This window comes from Patagioenas fasciata, chromosome 1 (assembly GCF_037038585.1).
Source record: "Patagioenas fasciata isolate bPatFas1 chromosome 1, bPatFas1.hap1, whole genome shotgun sequence".
Taxonomy (NCBI): domain Eukaryota; kingdom Metazoa; phylum Chordata; class Aves; order Columbiformes; family Columbidae; genus Patagioenas; species Patagioenas fasciata.
Window position 1 is genome coordinate 140,511,424 of NC_092520.1, and position 13,568 is coordinate 140,524,991.

A 13,568-nucleotide genomic window follows, 5' to 3' on the forward strand; every position below is an offset into this window, starting at 1 on the left:
GTGATGTTTATCCAAAAAGCACAAGAACTGACCTGTGCAACAAGAAAGGGTGGTTCTGACAGACCACCTAAAATTTTGATTTACATTGATGTGTACAAATTAATGACTAATAAGCAAATGTGCCTTTGTGTCCGTGCTAAATGTGAAATGCTTCAAAGCTCTTTAATTGTTATGTTACTTGCAGTAAACAGAACGTGATGATTCCTAAACACAGTTTTTCTTTACAAAATCAAAGAAGGTGTGTGTTTGACAGCCCTAATATTATCACTAAAAATGAATGAATGAATGAATCAATCAGTCAATCAATAGAAAACTTCCTCCCTTAGCCCATCGACTCACACAAGGATACTGAATCACCTGTGTCCTCAAGCGCTTGCTTTCTCCCAACCTCTGGGTTTATGACTGTCCAGGCAGTTCATCCATTCACAAGTCATCCATTGTTTACCTATTAAAACTGGGAATTAGCACCGGTAAATTAAAGCAGGTTAACAAACTAACCTAAAGGTAAGGAGATTGCATCATTGCACACTCTAGGTAAAGATATTTAGCTGCAGGAATGGAATTATTTATTACTGGAATTTCTATGGCAAAAACATGCCTGACAATGTAATCCTTAGTTTTCTCTTTGAAGACAGCTGCTGCACCAGAAACTCATGAGTAAGCAGAGGGATTACAACACCACTGGCTAGAGAGAAGGACTTCACAATTGAGAGGCTGAGGCTTAGGCAACTGGGGAGATAACTAAGAGACAGGCTGGGCTCAGGGGCCACAGAGCTTGGTGGGTGACAAACTGTCAGGTGAGACGTGGAGACCTCAAAGTCCCTGCTCCCTGCCCTCTGTGAGCTCTGACCTGACTAGGTTCTCACTGACCAGCCTAGGTTGGCAGAAGACACAGAGAAGGCAGAATTGCTGAATGCCTTCTTTGTCTCTGTCTACTCTGCTGGAGGCTGTCCTGGGGAACCCTGTACCCCTGAGACCCTGGATGAAGCCAGGTTAATGGAGGAGTTTGCTTTAGTCAATGAGGACTGGGTTAGGGAACAATTAAATAGTCTGGACGTCCATAAATCCATGGGTCCAGATGGGATGCATCCGCGGGTGCTGAGGGAGCTGGCTGAAGTCATTGCTAGACCGCTATCCATCATTTTTGCCAAGTCTTGGGAAACGGGAGAGGTGCCCGAGGATTGGAGGAAAGCAAATGTCACTCCAGTCTTTAAAAAGGGCAAGAAGGAGGACCCGGGTAATTATAGACTGGTCAGCCTCACCTCTGTCCCTGGGAAAGTAATGGAACAGCTTATCCTTGGTGCCATCTCAAGGCACATCAGGGATAAGAGGGTCATTAGGGGCAGTCAGCATGGCTTTACCAAGGGTAAGTCATGCTTGACCAACCTCATAACCTTTTATGAGAATGTAACAAGGTGGATGGATGATGGCAGAGCGGTGGACGTGGTCTACCTTGACTTCAGTAAAGCCTTTGACACAGTCCCTCACAGCATCCTCACAGCTAAATTGAGGAGGTGTGGTCTAGACAATAGAGTAGTGAGGTGGGTTGCAAACTGGCTTAAAGAGAGAAGCCAGAGAGTGGTGGTCAATGGTGCGGAGTCCAGTTGGAGGCCAGTATCTAGTGGAGTGCCTCAGGGGTCAGTACTGGGACCAATATTATTCAATATATTCATTAATGATTTAGACGAGGGAATTGAGTGTACCATCAGCAAGTTTGCTGATGACACTAAGCTGGGAGGAGTGGCTGACACGCCAGAAGGCTGTGCTGCCATCCAGCGGGACCTGGACAGGCTGGAGAGTTGGGCGGGGGATAACCTGATGGAATTTAACAAGGGAAAGTGTAGAGTCCTGCATCTGGGCAGGAACAACCCCAGGTTCCAATATAGGTTGGGGAATGACCTATTAGAGAGCAGTGTAGGGGAAAGGGACCTGGGGGTCCTGGTGGACAACAGGATGACCATGAGCCAGCACTGTTCCCTTGTGACCAGGAAGGCCAATGGCATCCTTGGGTGTATTACAAGGGGGGGTGGTCAGTAGATTGAGAGAGGTCCTCCTTCCCCTCTACTCTGCCCTGGTGAGACCCCATCTGGAATATTGTGTCCAGTTCTGGGCCCCTCAGTTCAAGAAGGACAGGGAACTGCTGGAGAGGGTCCAGCGTAGGGCAACAAAGATGATTAAGGGAGTGGAGCACCTCCCTTATGAAGAAAGGCTGAGGGAGCTGGGGCTCTTTAGTTTGGAGAAGAGGAGACTGAGGGGTGACCTTATTAATGTTTATAAATATATAAAGGGTGAGTGCCACGAGGATGGAGTCAGGCTCTTCTCAGTGGCAAACAATGATAGGACAAGGGGCAATGGGATCAAGCTGGAACACAAGAGGTTCCACTTCAATTTGAGAAAGAACTTCTTCTCAGTGAGGGTAACAGAGCACTGGAACAGGCTGCCCAGGGAGGTTGTAGAGTCTCCTTCCCTGGAGACATTCAAAGCCCGCCTGGACACATTCCTGTGCGACCTCACCTAGGCGTTCCTGCTCCAGCAGGGGGATTGGACTAGATGATCTTTTGAGGTCCCTTCCAATCCCAAACATACTGTGATACTGTGTGATACTGTGAAGTAGCGACTCCAGAAAAAATAGTTGAAAACAATTGTTTTCTTGATGTTATGTTAGTGACAGACGTCATGAAAATGAGTAACACAGATCTTTTTTTAGTAACTGAAAACACTGAACTAAAAAGTAAACTCTCTATGTATCTTGATGAAGATATTAAATATTACTGGGCCCAACATGGACCCATGAGGGACACCACTCCTCACCAGTGTCCATCCACAAATTGTACCATTGACCACTATTCTCTGGGTGCAACCATCCAGCCAGTTCCTCATCCACCAAACAGTCCACCCATCAGGTTCACATCTCTCTAACTTAGAGAGAAGAATGTTGTGGGGTACTATGACAAAGGCTTTACAGAATTCCAGATAGACAACATCCATAGCCTTTCCTTTGTCCACTGATGTGGTTATTCCATCATAGAAGGCCACTAGGTTGGTTAGGCAGGACTTGCCCTTGGTGAAGCCATGCTGGCTGTCTCAAATCACCTTCCTGTCCTCCATGTGCCTTAGCATACCTTCTAGGTATCATGATCTTCCCAGGCACAGAGGTGAGGCTGACAGGTCAGTAGTTCCTGGGGTCCTCCTTTCTACCCTTTTTCAAAATGGCTGTGATGTTTCCCCTTTTCCAGTCACCAGGGACTTCCCCTGACTGCCATGTTTTCTCAAATATCATGGAGAGTGGCTTGGCAGCTACATCAGCCAGTTTCCTCAGGATTTTGGGATGCATCTCATCAGGTCGCATAGATTCATGTATGTTCAGTTTCCTCAGGTGGTCATGAACCTGATTTTCATTAATAGTGGGAGGGACATTGCTCCCCCAGTTCTCATCTTCAAGTTCATCCACTTGAGAGGTTAGGGAAGAGAGCTTGCCAGTGAAGGCTGAGGCAAATAAGTTGTTGAGTACTTCAGCCTTCTCCTCATTCGTTCTTACCAGTTTGTCAGTCTTGCACATCATGTGGGGTACCTTCCTTTTTGCATCCCTTGCTGTGCCTTGGTCTTCCTGACCCCATCTCTGCACAACCAGGCAGTGTCCCTATACCCTTCCCAGGATACCTGTCCCTGCTTCCACTGCCTATGCATTTCCTTCTTGTCCTTTAATTTGATCAGCAGGTCTCAAAACAGCCATGCCAGTCTCTTTCCTTCCTACCCAATTTCTTACATCTGCTCTATGGAAAGCAACCTTAAAGATCTGCAAGCTCTGTTCTGCTCCCTTGTCCCTCAGGGAAGTTTCCCAGGGAGTCCTATTGACTAACTCTTTGATGAGCCAGAAGTTTGCTTTCCTAAAATTCAGGATCCTGTGTTCAGTCTTCACATGTCCCACATCCCTCAGGACTGCAAACTCCATAAGTGCATGATCATTGCAGCTCAGGCTGCCTCTGATTTTGATGTCACGAATTAGCTCACATGCACTGGTGACCATCAGGTCCAGTATTGCATCCCCCTGGCAGAGCTGTCTGTTACCTGACTCAGGAAGTTATCTTCAATGCACTCGAGGAGCCTCCTGGATTCCCTATAGCTTGCCATGCTCTTTTCCAGCAGCCATAAGGGCGATTCAAGACAAGAGCCTGTGAGCATAATGCCTCACGTAGCTGGAGTAAGAATACTTCATCAACAGTCTCCCCCTGATTGGGTGTCCTGTAGTAGACACCAACCACAAGGTTTCCTTTGTTGCCTCCGTCTCTGATTCTTACCCATAAGCATTCAACATGCTCGTGGCTACTCCTCAGAGCCAGCTCTTCATGCTCTATCTTTCTCTTGATGTAGAGGGCAACCCCTCCACACTTCCTTCCTTGCCTGTCCCTTCTGAACAGCCTGTAGCCACTGAGAGCCACATTCCACTCATGGGATCCGTCCTACTACATTTCAGTAATGGCCACTTGGTCCTAATCTTCTAGCAGCATAGTGGCTTTCAGGTCCTCCTGTTCATTGCCCATGCTGCGTGCATTGGTGTAGAGGCACCTCAGCTGGGCAGCTGGCTGTGTCATTTTCTTAGAGGAACAACCATTACTTCCTTTGAAGTATTTCACTGCTGTTTTCCTGTTGGCTTCTATTACCTCAGGAGCCTCTGGCTCATCTCCATAAGACTTCAAGTGTGCTTCAGTGAGGCCAACACATCTCAGGGCCACTGGCTGAGTGTCCTCACTAGCACCCCACTTCTCTAACCTTAGCATCTTCTCCCAAAGCCTGTCACAGGTGAGCCTGATATTGTCCCCCTCCCCCATCATGTCTACTTTAAAGCTCTGTCAATGAGCCCAGAGAGATCAAGTGCAAAGACCCTCTTCCTCCTTTGAGAAAGGTGAACCCCATCCAACACCAGCAAACCTGGTGCTGTTTACAACATCCAATTAACAGAAAGTCCAAAATTGTGGCAGTGACATCAGCCACAGAGCCATGTATTAATAGAACGAGGTCACCCTTCCCTGCAGAATGAAGGGCTACTGAAGCACAGCTAGAGAGACCAAAATCCACTTCTGTTCTACATTTGAAACATGTACGGTTTGAGACAGATATCAGAAATGGAATGAAAATCGCTGAGCTGTCACACAAAATACCTACTCTGTGGGCTAGAAACCAGCTCTGTGGAAGGCACTCGGTTTCCTTTGGATTGGGAAACTTTTCTGCAACTAACAGCACACACATCACATCACATTCCTAGACTGCTCTTCGAAGTCCTTAATCTGTGCAAATGTGGCAGGGCAGAACTGAGAATACAGATGAGCCAGCAAAGCCTGGGACGTGATCTCTAGCCTTGTCCCATGGCTCTTCTTGTTCCATACGTGCACGGCATAGGTGTTCTTAAGGAGATTGTGAAGCTCCGAGGAGCTGATTGCTTCAAATAATTTTTTCCAGTCCTGCCATCGAATGGGATAAAAAGTCTCAGGGGGCAGAGCACTCACTCCTTTGCAGATCATACCATTTTGGATATTGCTGATGGAACACCACTTCTTGAAGACACGTGTTACAAGTTCTGGGCCCTGGCGCCCCCAGATCCACCCATTGTAGTTGTCCACAAAGTCCTGCATGCAAAGTTCCATGAACTCATGCTTGGGTTTGAAGGACAGAAAGGCCCCATTCAATTCATCATGAGTCTGAAGCCCAAGGGCATTGGTGAGGTTCTTCAAGTTCTTCAGCACAATGAAGTCTGTGTCCAGGTAGATGCCACCAAATTTCCACATGATGGCAATTCTGCAGGCATCAGACAGGATGGGTAAGAAATAAGGCTCCCAACGGTGCTGAGCCTGCAAGTACCACTTTGCCAGAGGTGTTCCTGAGAAGAGGTCTGCCAAGTCCAGGGGCTGGATCTCCACGTTGGGGAAGCAGCTCAGCAATGAGAATGCCCAGTGGCTGGGCAATGAGACATTCCCCTTTGCCAGGCCCTTCATGAGCACCGCAACCCGTGTTTCAGGATGCGCCCGGGCCGCTGACTCCACAGCGCACGTGAACAGGTAACTTGGGTTAATTTGGTTAGAGGTCTCCACAAAAAACACATCCCCTGGGGAAGCAGGGGACCCACCATCAATGGCATGGTGAGGAGAAGGAAAAAACTGTTCGCATCTGATTTCTGTGGGTGAGCTGTAGAACTGGCCCCCAGTGTCCTTCCCAGTTCTCTGGTAGAACATGACAGAGGCAACGAGCAGAAATGAAATGGTGAGGATAAACAGAGCCCCAGGCCTGTGGCTCGGCAGCACTGCAGTCAGTTTTGGCAGACAGTTGGACATCCTGGGCAGTTCCGCTCCTGTCAGAGCCTGCTCTCCCAGCACAGCCGTTGTGATCTGAAGGGGAGGAAAGAAGAAAAAGACACTGACAGGCAAGACAGCAGACCATGAGCCTTGGGACAGTGCCATGGCAGAGTATAACCCGTCTTCTTTCACCCTATGTGTTTTCGTCATTTCCGAAACAGTATCCTGCATTAGCATCAGCATTAGTATCAGCATTTTGACCCTTGCCCCCCCTCAAAGTGAAGGGCAGCAGAACCCACGCATTCTGGACCCACTACCGTGTGCAAAAGCACTTGTAGAAATAGCAAGGAGGACTGTGGCATTTAGGACAAGATGAAACAGCTCAAGTTGCACCAGGTCAGGTTTAGATTGAACATTAGGAAAAATGTAGTCACTAAGAGAGTTCTAAAGCATTGGAACAGGCTGCCCAGGGAAGTGGTTGCGTCGCTATCCCTGGAGATATTGAAAAGACACATAGATGTGAAGTTTAGGGACATGGTTTGGTGGTGGGATTGGCACTTCTGGGATTACAGTCGGCTTGATGATTTTAAAAGTCTTTTCCAAACCAAATGATTCTATGATTGTAAGATTTATCCTGCCTCTCTCCACTCCATTTCCAAATCTAATTCCCCATGCTCCAGAACAGACAGCTTCAGGAAACAGTAAAAAGCTTTAATCTTTAACCAAACAGCCAGTGAACAGGACAGAAAATCCAGCTGGCACAATGCCATTTGCTTTTCACACCACCCCTGGTTACTGCAACTGGGTTACAGACTAATCTCTCCATGTAGCCAGAAAATGACTTTTGAGCTGCACTGGGGGGTTTCCAAATGCAACAGCACGGAGCCACCGCTCTCCATGAGACACTGGGGCTTCGGGAACAGAGGAGAGGCAGCCAATACACAAATAATCAGCTCTGGATTCCCAGAACATTTTCTCCTCCTGCAGAGAAATGCCAGCATGTGCTGTGGGTGTTAGAGACACAGAAAAAAAACACTTTACATTTTGCATACCTATTTCGCTCTCTCTCCACACCATAGCCTGTCGAATCCTGTAAATAATTTTTAGCTTGGTGAGCTATAGAAGAGGAAGCAGGTACAGGTATAAGAGGACAGAGCCTTTGCTGTAGAGAAGGAAGGAAAGCACGGCTCTAATCTAACAGTGAGCAAGCTTCAAGGTTACATGCATATTTTTATTAGGAGGAGGAACTTCCACCACGATCACACTTCTATATCTTTAGAAATACATTTCTGCTTTTGTACTGGATAAGGGGACATTTTTGACGCAGCATAAGCCAGTCCATTAATCTCACAAAACAAACACAATAAATTTGTCTTCTACATTCCTCAGAAATCACAAGTGCCATTGGACAGCAACGACAAATACTACTCACCTGTCCCTGCTTTCAAGACACCACAGAAGTCACCGCTCAGCTGGACAAGACTTTCAAGAGGTCGGTGTTTCTCAGAGCACCTAGAACTCTATGAGCTGGCACTTCCTTTTGCTGAAAAGAAATGGTGAGAGATGGACTCTGAACACATGGAGGAAATAGGCAGATCAAGGCGGATGTGACGTCACACTTTCAGTTCATACAGTGGCTGATACAAGGTTCCTGCAGCTGTGCTGTGAGGAACCCATCTGATTAGAAATGCACCACCAAAAACAAACAAACAAACAAGCAATAAAATAAGGAAATTGATACCCAATTATTGCTACACATTAAGCTTTATACTGCGGTGGGAAACCAGCTGCGGTTTTGTGTTGTTCTCTTTGGTAACAATCCCAGGTACTCATTCTGCTTGGGTGGCTGCCACGAGAACTGAGCTGAGAGATTCATAGAGCTGCCTCCTCCCATCCCAGTATTTCATTCCTGAAGGCTCCTTTGAACGTACACCCTTTTGACCAATTAATAAAGTAATCCGTTTGGGAATACTCCCTCTTATGCCCCATACTTCATTCAATGAGGTGTCCGTCATTTTATGATTGAGTTCCCCTTGTCCATGTGCTCAATGGCAGTTGACCTTCGTTTACAGAAGACACGTTGACATGATGGTAAAATACCACCTTTATCCATGCAGACACTAAGTTTAGAACTTAGTGCAGTTGCCTACAACAAATGCCAGCCCTATTACTCTGCAGCTTCGCAAACCCCTCCCCCCTCCCCAAATCCTTCCAAGCACTGCAGCACCACGGGCAGACTCAGATGATGCCAACACCGGGGAAGCTCTTGGGAAAGAACCTGCAGCTCTTTCCAGCCCTTTCATCCATGGAGCTCTCCAGGCATCAGGTCAGGCCCCACATAATTACTGAAGGGTTGGGCTTGGATGGTGCCTCTGGATATTATTTGCCCAGTCTCCCAGATCAAAGCAGAGTCACCTAGACCGGGTTGCTCAAGGCCATGTCTGTGGACAGAGACTCCACAGCTTCTCTCCAATCCACCTCCCTGTGTTTGTTTAGTCCACATTGCATCAATATTTCTTACAAGGCTGCTGTGGAGACTGGTTCCTTTTCCTTGCATTTTCCGAAGATAGCAAAGACAGGAGTGACTTTTACTTCATTCCACTTCCCCTGATCACTACAACCTTCTAAGCATAACAAAGAGCAGTCTCACAATGGCATCAGCCAGCTACCTGACCACTTCGGGATGCATCCAATCAGGATCCATCCCATCAGGATCCATCATCTGTCTGCCCATTCAGTCCTGACATGTGTTCCAAGGACATGGTGATGTGCAAGAGGCTGTGGCATCCATACCCCACAAGGAGGGATTACAGTGTTGAGAAATGTCCCATTGTTCCTATTACCTATAGCCAGATGCAGAAATTAATCTTCATAGAACTATAGAACCATTTAGGTTGTAAAAGACCTTTAAGATCATCAAGTCCAACTGTTAAGCCAGTACTGCTAAGTTCCCCACTAAACCAGGTCTGTAATCAACACATCTACATATCTTTTAAATACCTCCAGGGATGGTGAGACAACCACTTCCTTGGATAGCCTATGCCAGGGCATGACAAACCCTGCCATGAAGACCTCTCTGGTGCAACTTGAGGCTGTTTGCTCTTGTGCTATTGCTTGCTACTTGGAAGAAGAATCTGTCACCCACCTTCCTACAACCTCCTTTCGGGTAATTGTTGAGAACCATAAAGTCTCCCCTCAGCCTCCTTTTCTCCAGGCTGAACAACCCCAGTTCCCTCAGCCACTCCTCATCAAACTTGTGCTCCAGATTTCTCATCAGATTCATCGCCCTTCTCTGAGCTCTCTCCAGCACCAAGATGTCTTTCTTGTAGTGAGGGCCCCAACACTGAACACAAGATTCAAGGTGGGGCCTCACCAGTGTCGAGTACAGGAGGATGATCACTTCCCGAGTCCTCCTGGCCATGCTATTCCTGATAAAAGCCAGGATACTGTTGGCCTTTTTGGCCACCTGGGCACTTTGCTGGCTCATATTCAGATGGCTGTTGACCAACGGCCCCAGATCCTTTTCTGCTGGGCATCTTTCCAGCCACTCTTCCCCAAGCCTGTAGCATTGCATGGGGTTGTTGTGACCCAAGTGCAGGACGCAGCATTTAGCCTTCCTGAACCTCATATAACTACGCTCAGCCCAACAATCCAGCCTGCCTAGATTGCTCTGTAGAGCCTTCCTACCCTCAAGCAGATCAACACTCCCACCCAACTTGGTGTCATCTGCTGGTCTTCACAAACGGCATATCCAGACAGAGCTTGTGGAGAGCTTTGTTGTTCCTCTTCTCTCCTGCTGAGGACAAGCCAGCCCTAGGCAGACCTCAATTCCCAACACGTGTTTGATTAAGGCAGGTAACTGCTCTTTCCCTCAAGAAGGGCTCTTAAATGACTTTGCGCCACAGCCTTCCTGGACTGCACATTTGGGAGCAGGGTTGAGGAGGACAGAAGAAACAGGGAGGAGACGAGCAGGGGAAAAAAGAGGACCTTTTTAAGTAAATACTGTCCAGAAAGAGTTTTTACGAGATGACTATGTGAGTTGCTAAACAAATCCTTTGTTTTGGCAGGGATAATTTGTCTTCTAATCTTCAGGGAAATCTTTAACAATATTGTGGTAGCACTCAGCAGAGAAAAGAGAGAGAAAAGGCTTCTATTTTATGAAATTAAGTGACTTTAGAGTTTAGAGAGACACTTACTGAATGCAGGAATACAGTTAGTAGAATTATATTTATTAAATAAATATGAGGATTGAAATCTGTAGGTACACGCTCCAACCCTCTCCTGAGTAGACATCTTGAGCTTACCCACATGAGCTCATGTGATATTGCAAAATGTTTCTAGAGGAGGAAAGATCAAACAGAGCCCTATAGTCCTTTATAAACCCAGGACAAATCTGCCACAGCTGACCAAGTTCAATCAGCAGGGAGGAGTGGCTGATACACCAGAAGGCTGTGCTGCGATCCAGCAAGACCCGGACAGGCTGGAGAGTTGGGCAGGGAAAAATTTAATGAAATATGACAAGGGAAAGTGTAGAGTCTTGCATCTGGGCAGGAACAACCCCAGGTTCCAGTATAAGTTGGGGATGACCTATTAGAGAGCAGCGTAGGCAAAAGGGACCCGGGGGTCCTGGTGGACAGCGGGATGACCATGAGCCAGCACTGTGCCCTGGTGGCCAGGAAGGCCAATGGCATCCTGGGGTGTATTAGAAGGGGGGTGGTTAGTAGGTCAAGAGAGGTTCTCCTTCCCCATTACTCTGCCCTGGTGAGACCGCATCTGGAATATTGTGTCCAGTTCTGGGCCCCTCAGTTCAATATGGACAGGGAACTGCTTGAGAGAGTCCAGCACAGGGCAGCGAAGATGATGAAGGGAGTGGAGCATCTCCCTTATGAGGAAGGCTAAGGGAGCTGGGGCTCTTTAACATGGAGAAGAGGAGACTGAGGGGTGACCTCCTTAATGTTTACAGATATATGAAGGGTGAGTGTCATGAGGATGGAGCCAGGCTCTTCTCGGTGACAACCAATGATAGGACAAGGAGTAATGGGATCAAGCTGGAACACAAAAGGTTCCACTTAAACTTGAGAAGAAACTTCTTCTCAGTGAGGGTGCCAGAGCACTGGAACAGGCTGCCCAGGGGAGTTGTGGAGTCTCCTACTCTGGAAGCATTCAAGACCTGCCTGGATGCCTTCCTGTGTAACCTCATCTAAGTGTTCCTGCTCTGGCAGGGGGAATGGATTAGATGATCTTTTGAGGTCCCTTCCAATCCCTAACATCCTGTGATTCTGTGATTCTGTGAAGCAGCAGGCATGAAAGAAATTATGGATTTCCTGTAGAGTTGACAGATATGTAGAAAAAATTAAAAAATACTGACATGCCCCTAGTATTTCACATACATTGGATGTGCAACAGATAGCAGACTCCTATCTGCCACTGGTAGTTATTTCCAAAGTAAAAATTCTATTAAACATAATGTGGTGGTACTCAAATAAATGGGATAAGCTGATGCAGAGAACCCTTTACAGAAGGAACTGCTCTTCTTAGGACTCTGGAAAGAATGTGAAGATATGGCTAAAAACAAACAAAAATCCTGTGGTTGCTGACTTCTGCAATATGTTGTGAGCCAGAACTCCCTGTGAAGTTGAACAGGTGCCTTGTTTGGGCTGCATGACCAGTATTGATAATGAGATGCCACCAGCCACACTTCTGCTGTTTAAGCAGAAGCTGGGGTTTGGGTAAGGACTGAAGATAGCTCCTCTGTCACAGCCTTCTCCACTGAAAGGTCCATGCAACTACTTGTCCCCAGCAAACCTCTTCCTCCATATTCCTGTTTAACACTAGCAACAAACATCTGCTTTGCCTCCCATTTACTTGAACTTTTAGTAATTTTCCTTCTTTCAGACACTGACTCCTATTCAAGCTCAGTTCGAAATTCAAGTCATCTTGTAGATTTCCCATTTCCAACAAACTCAAATCACCAAAGAGACAGAATGAAAAAAGAGCGTTGGTGCCTCCAGTGTGGCTGAGGAATGGCAGTTTTGGCAGGCGGTTGGACATCTCTCCCAGCACAACTGTTGTGATCTGAAGGGAGGAAAGAAGAAAAAGACATTGACAGGAAAGGCAGCAAACCAGGAGCCTTGGGAAAGTACCACAGTAGAGCAGAACTCTCCTTCCTTCATCCCAACTTAAACTATGCCTTTTGGTAATTTCTGGAACAGTCTCCTGGCTCCTCCATATTGTCACAGGACCTTCAGGTCCCACATCAGAAACTGCTGCCCATCTTTGGATCCCTCTCTTTCAAACACAAAAGAAGGACAGGTCTCTCCTTTCAGCGTATCAGATACTAAGACTGATCCTCAGTTCTCTCTGTGTATTTTGTGCACGTAAGTTGTGCTTGCCACTTGGAAGGATATACAGCATAAGACAAACAAATGGCAAACCTGCATGGTGGTCCACCACAAACTCTGGAAACAGCATACGAGACCTTATCTATCAAATTCTAGAAATTCAGGTCATTCTGAACATGAAACATATGTGCTACAATCCATAAGACCAGGAAACAGGAATGCTCCTTTTGAACATTCCTGGAGCTTTGTCAACAGACGTCTGCAACTGCTTCTGTGATGAGTTCTAAATCTATAAAGCTTTAATCTTTAACCAAATAGGTGACAGGACAAACAACTCCGCTGGCACAACAGATGGTTCTAATCTAACAGTGAGCAAGATTCAAGATTACATGCGTAATTTAGTAAGTGAGGTACTTCCAAAACAAGCACACGTCTATATATTTAGAAATACATAAATATATTTCTGCATTTACACGGGATAGGAAGACATTTTCAATGCTGCATTAGCCAGACAATTTATCTCACAATACAAATGCAAAACATCCATCTTCTACCTTCCTCCGAAATCTCACGTGCCATTGCACAGAAATGGTAAATACTACTTACCTGTCCCTGCTTCCAAGACACCACAGAAGTCACCGCTCAGCTGGACAAGACTTTCAAGAGATCACTGTTTCTCAGAGCGCCTGTAACTCTATGAACTGACACTTCCTTTTCCTGAAAAGAACTGGTGAGAGACGGACTCTGAACACCTGGAGGAAACAGATCAAGGTGGATGTGACGTCACACTTTCAGTTCATACAGTTGCTGATACAAGGTTCCTGCAGCTGCGCTGTGAGGAACCCATCTAATTAGAAATGCATCACCAAGAACTAACAAGCAAACAAGCAAAAAAATAAGGAAATTGATACCCATTATTGCTACACATTAAGCTTTATAC

General features: G+C 46.6%; 1 protein-coding gene across 2 annotated transcripts; it reads right to left on the reverse strand.

Annotated features, from left to right (window-relative positions):
- Nucleotides 1–137: 137 nt before the first annotated feature.
- On the reverse strand, nt 138–13,362 carry LOC136106748 (lactosylceramide 4-alpha-galactosyltransferase-like). 2 transcript variants are annotated; one of them, XR_011741752.1, is made up of 3 exons: nt 7,720–7,976; nt 5,164–6,380; nt 138–445 (listed from the first exon to the last, which is right to left on the reverse strand). XR_011741752.1 is itself a non-coding variant. In XM_065847331.2 (3 exons), exon 3 carries the CDS (start codon nt 6,324–6,326, stop codon nt 5,247–5,249), a length of 1,080 nt encoding a protein of 359 aa, XP_065703403.2. In that variant the 5' UTR covers nt 6,327–6,380; nt 7,720–7,830; nt 13,235–13,362; the 3' UTR covers nt 138–5,246. The 2 variants fall into 2 exon arrangements, 1 of the variants encoding a protein (XP_065703403.2); XM_065847331.2 differs by adding an exon at nt 13,235–13,362 and having other exon boundaries at nt 138–6,380; nt 7,720–7,830.
- Nucleotides 13,363–13,568: the final 206 nt, after the last annotated feature.

Bases quoted from the DNA above. Each gene is read 5' to 3' on its own strand.
- LOC136106748 (XM_065847331.2), bottom strand. From the start codon at position 6,326: ATGTCCAACTGTCTGCCAAAACTGACTGCAGTGCTGCCGAGCCACAGG.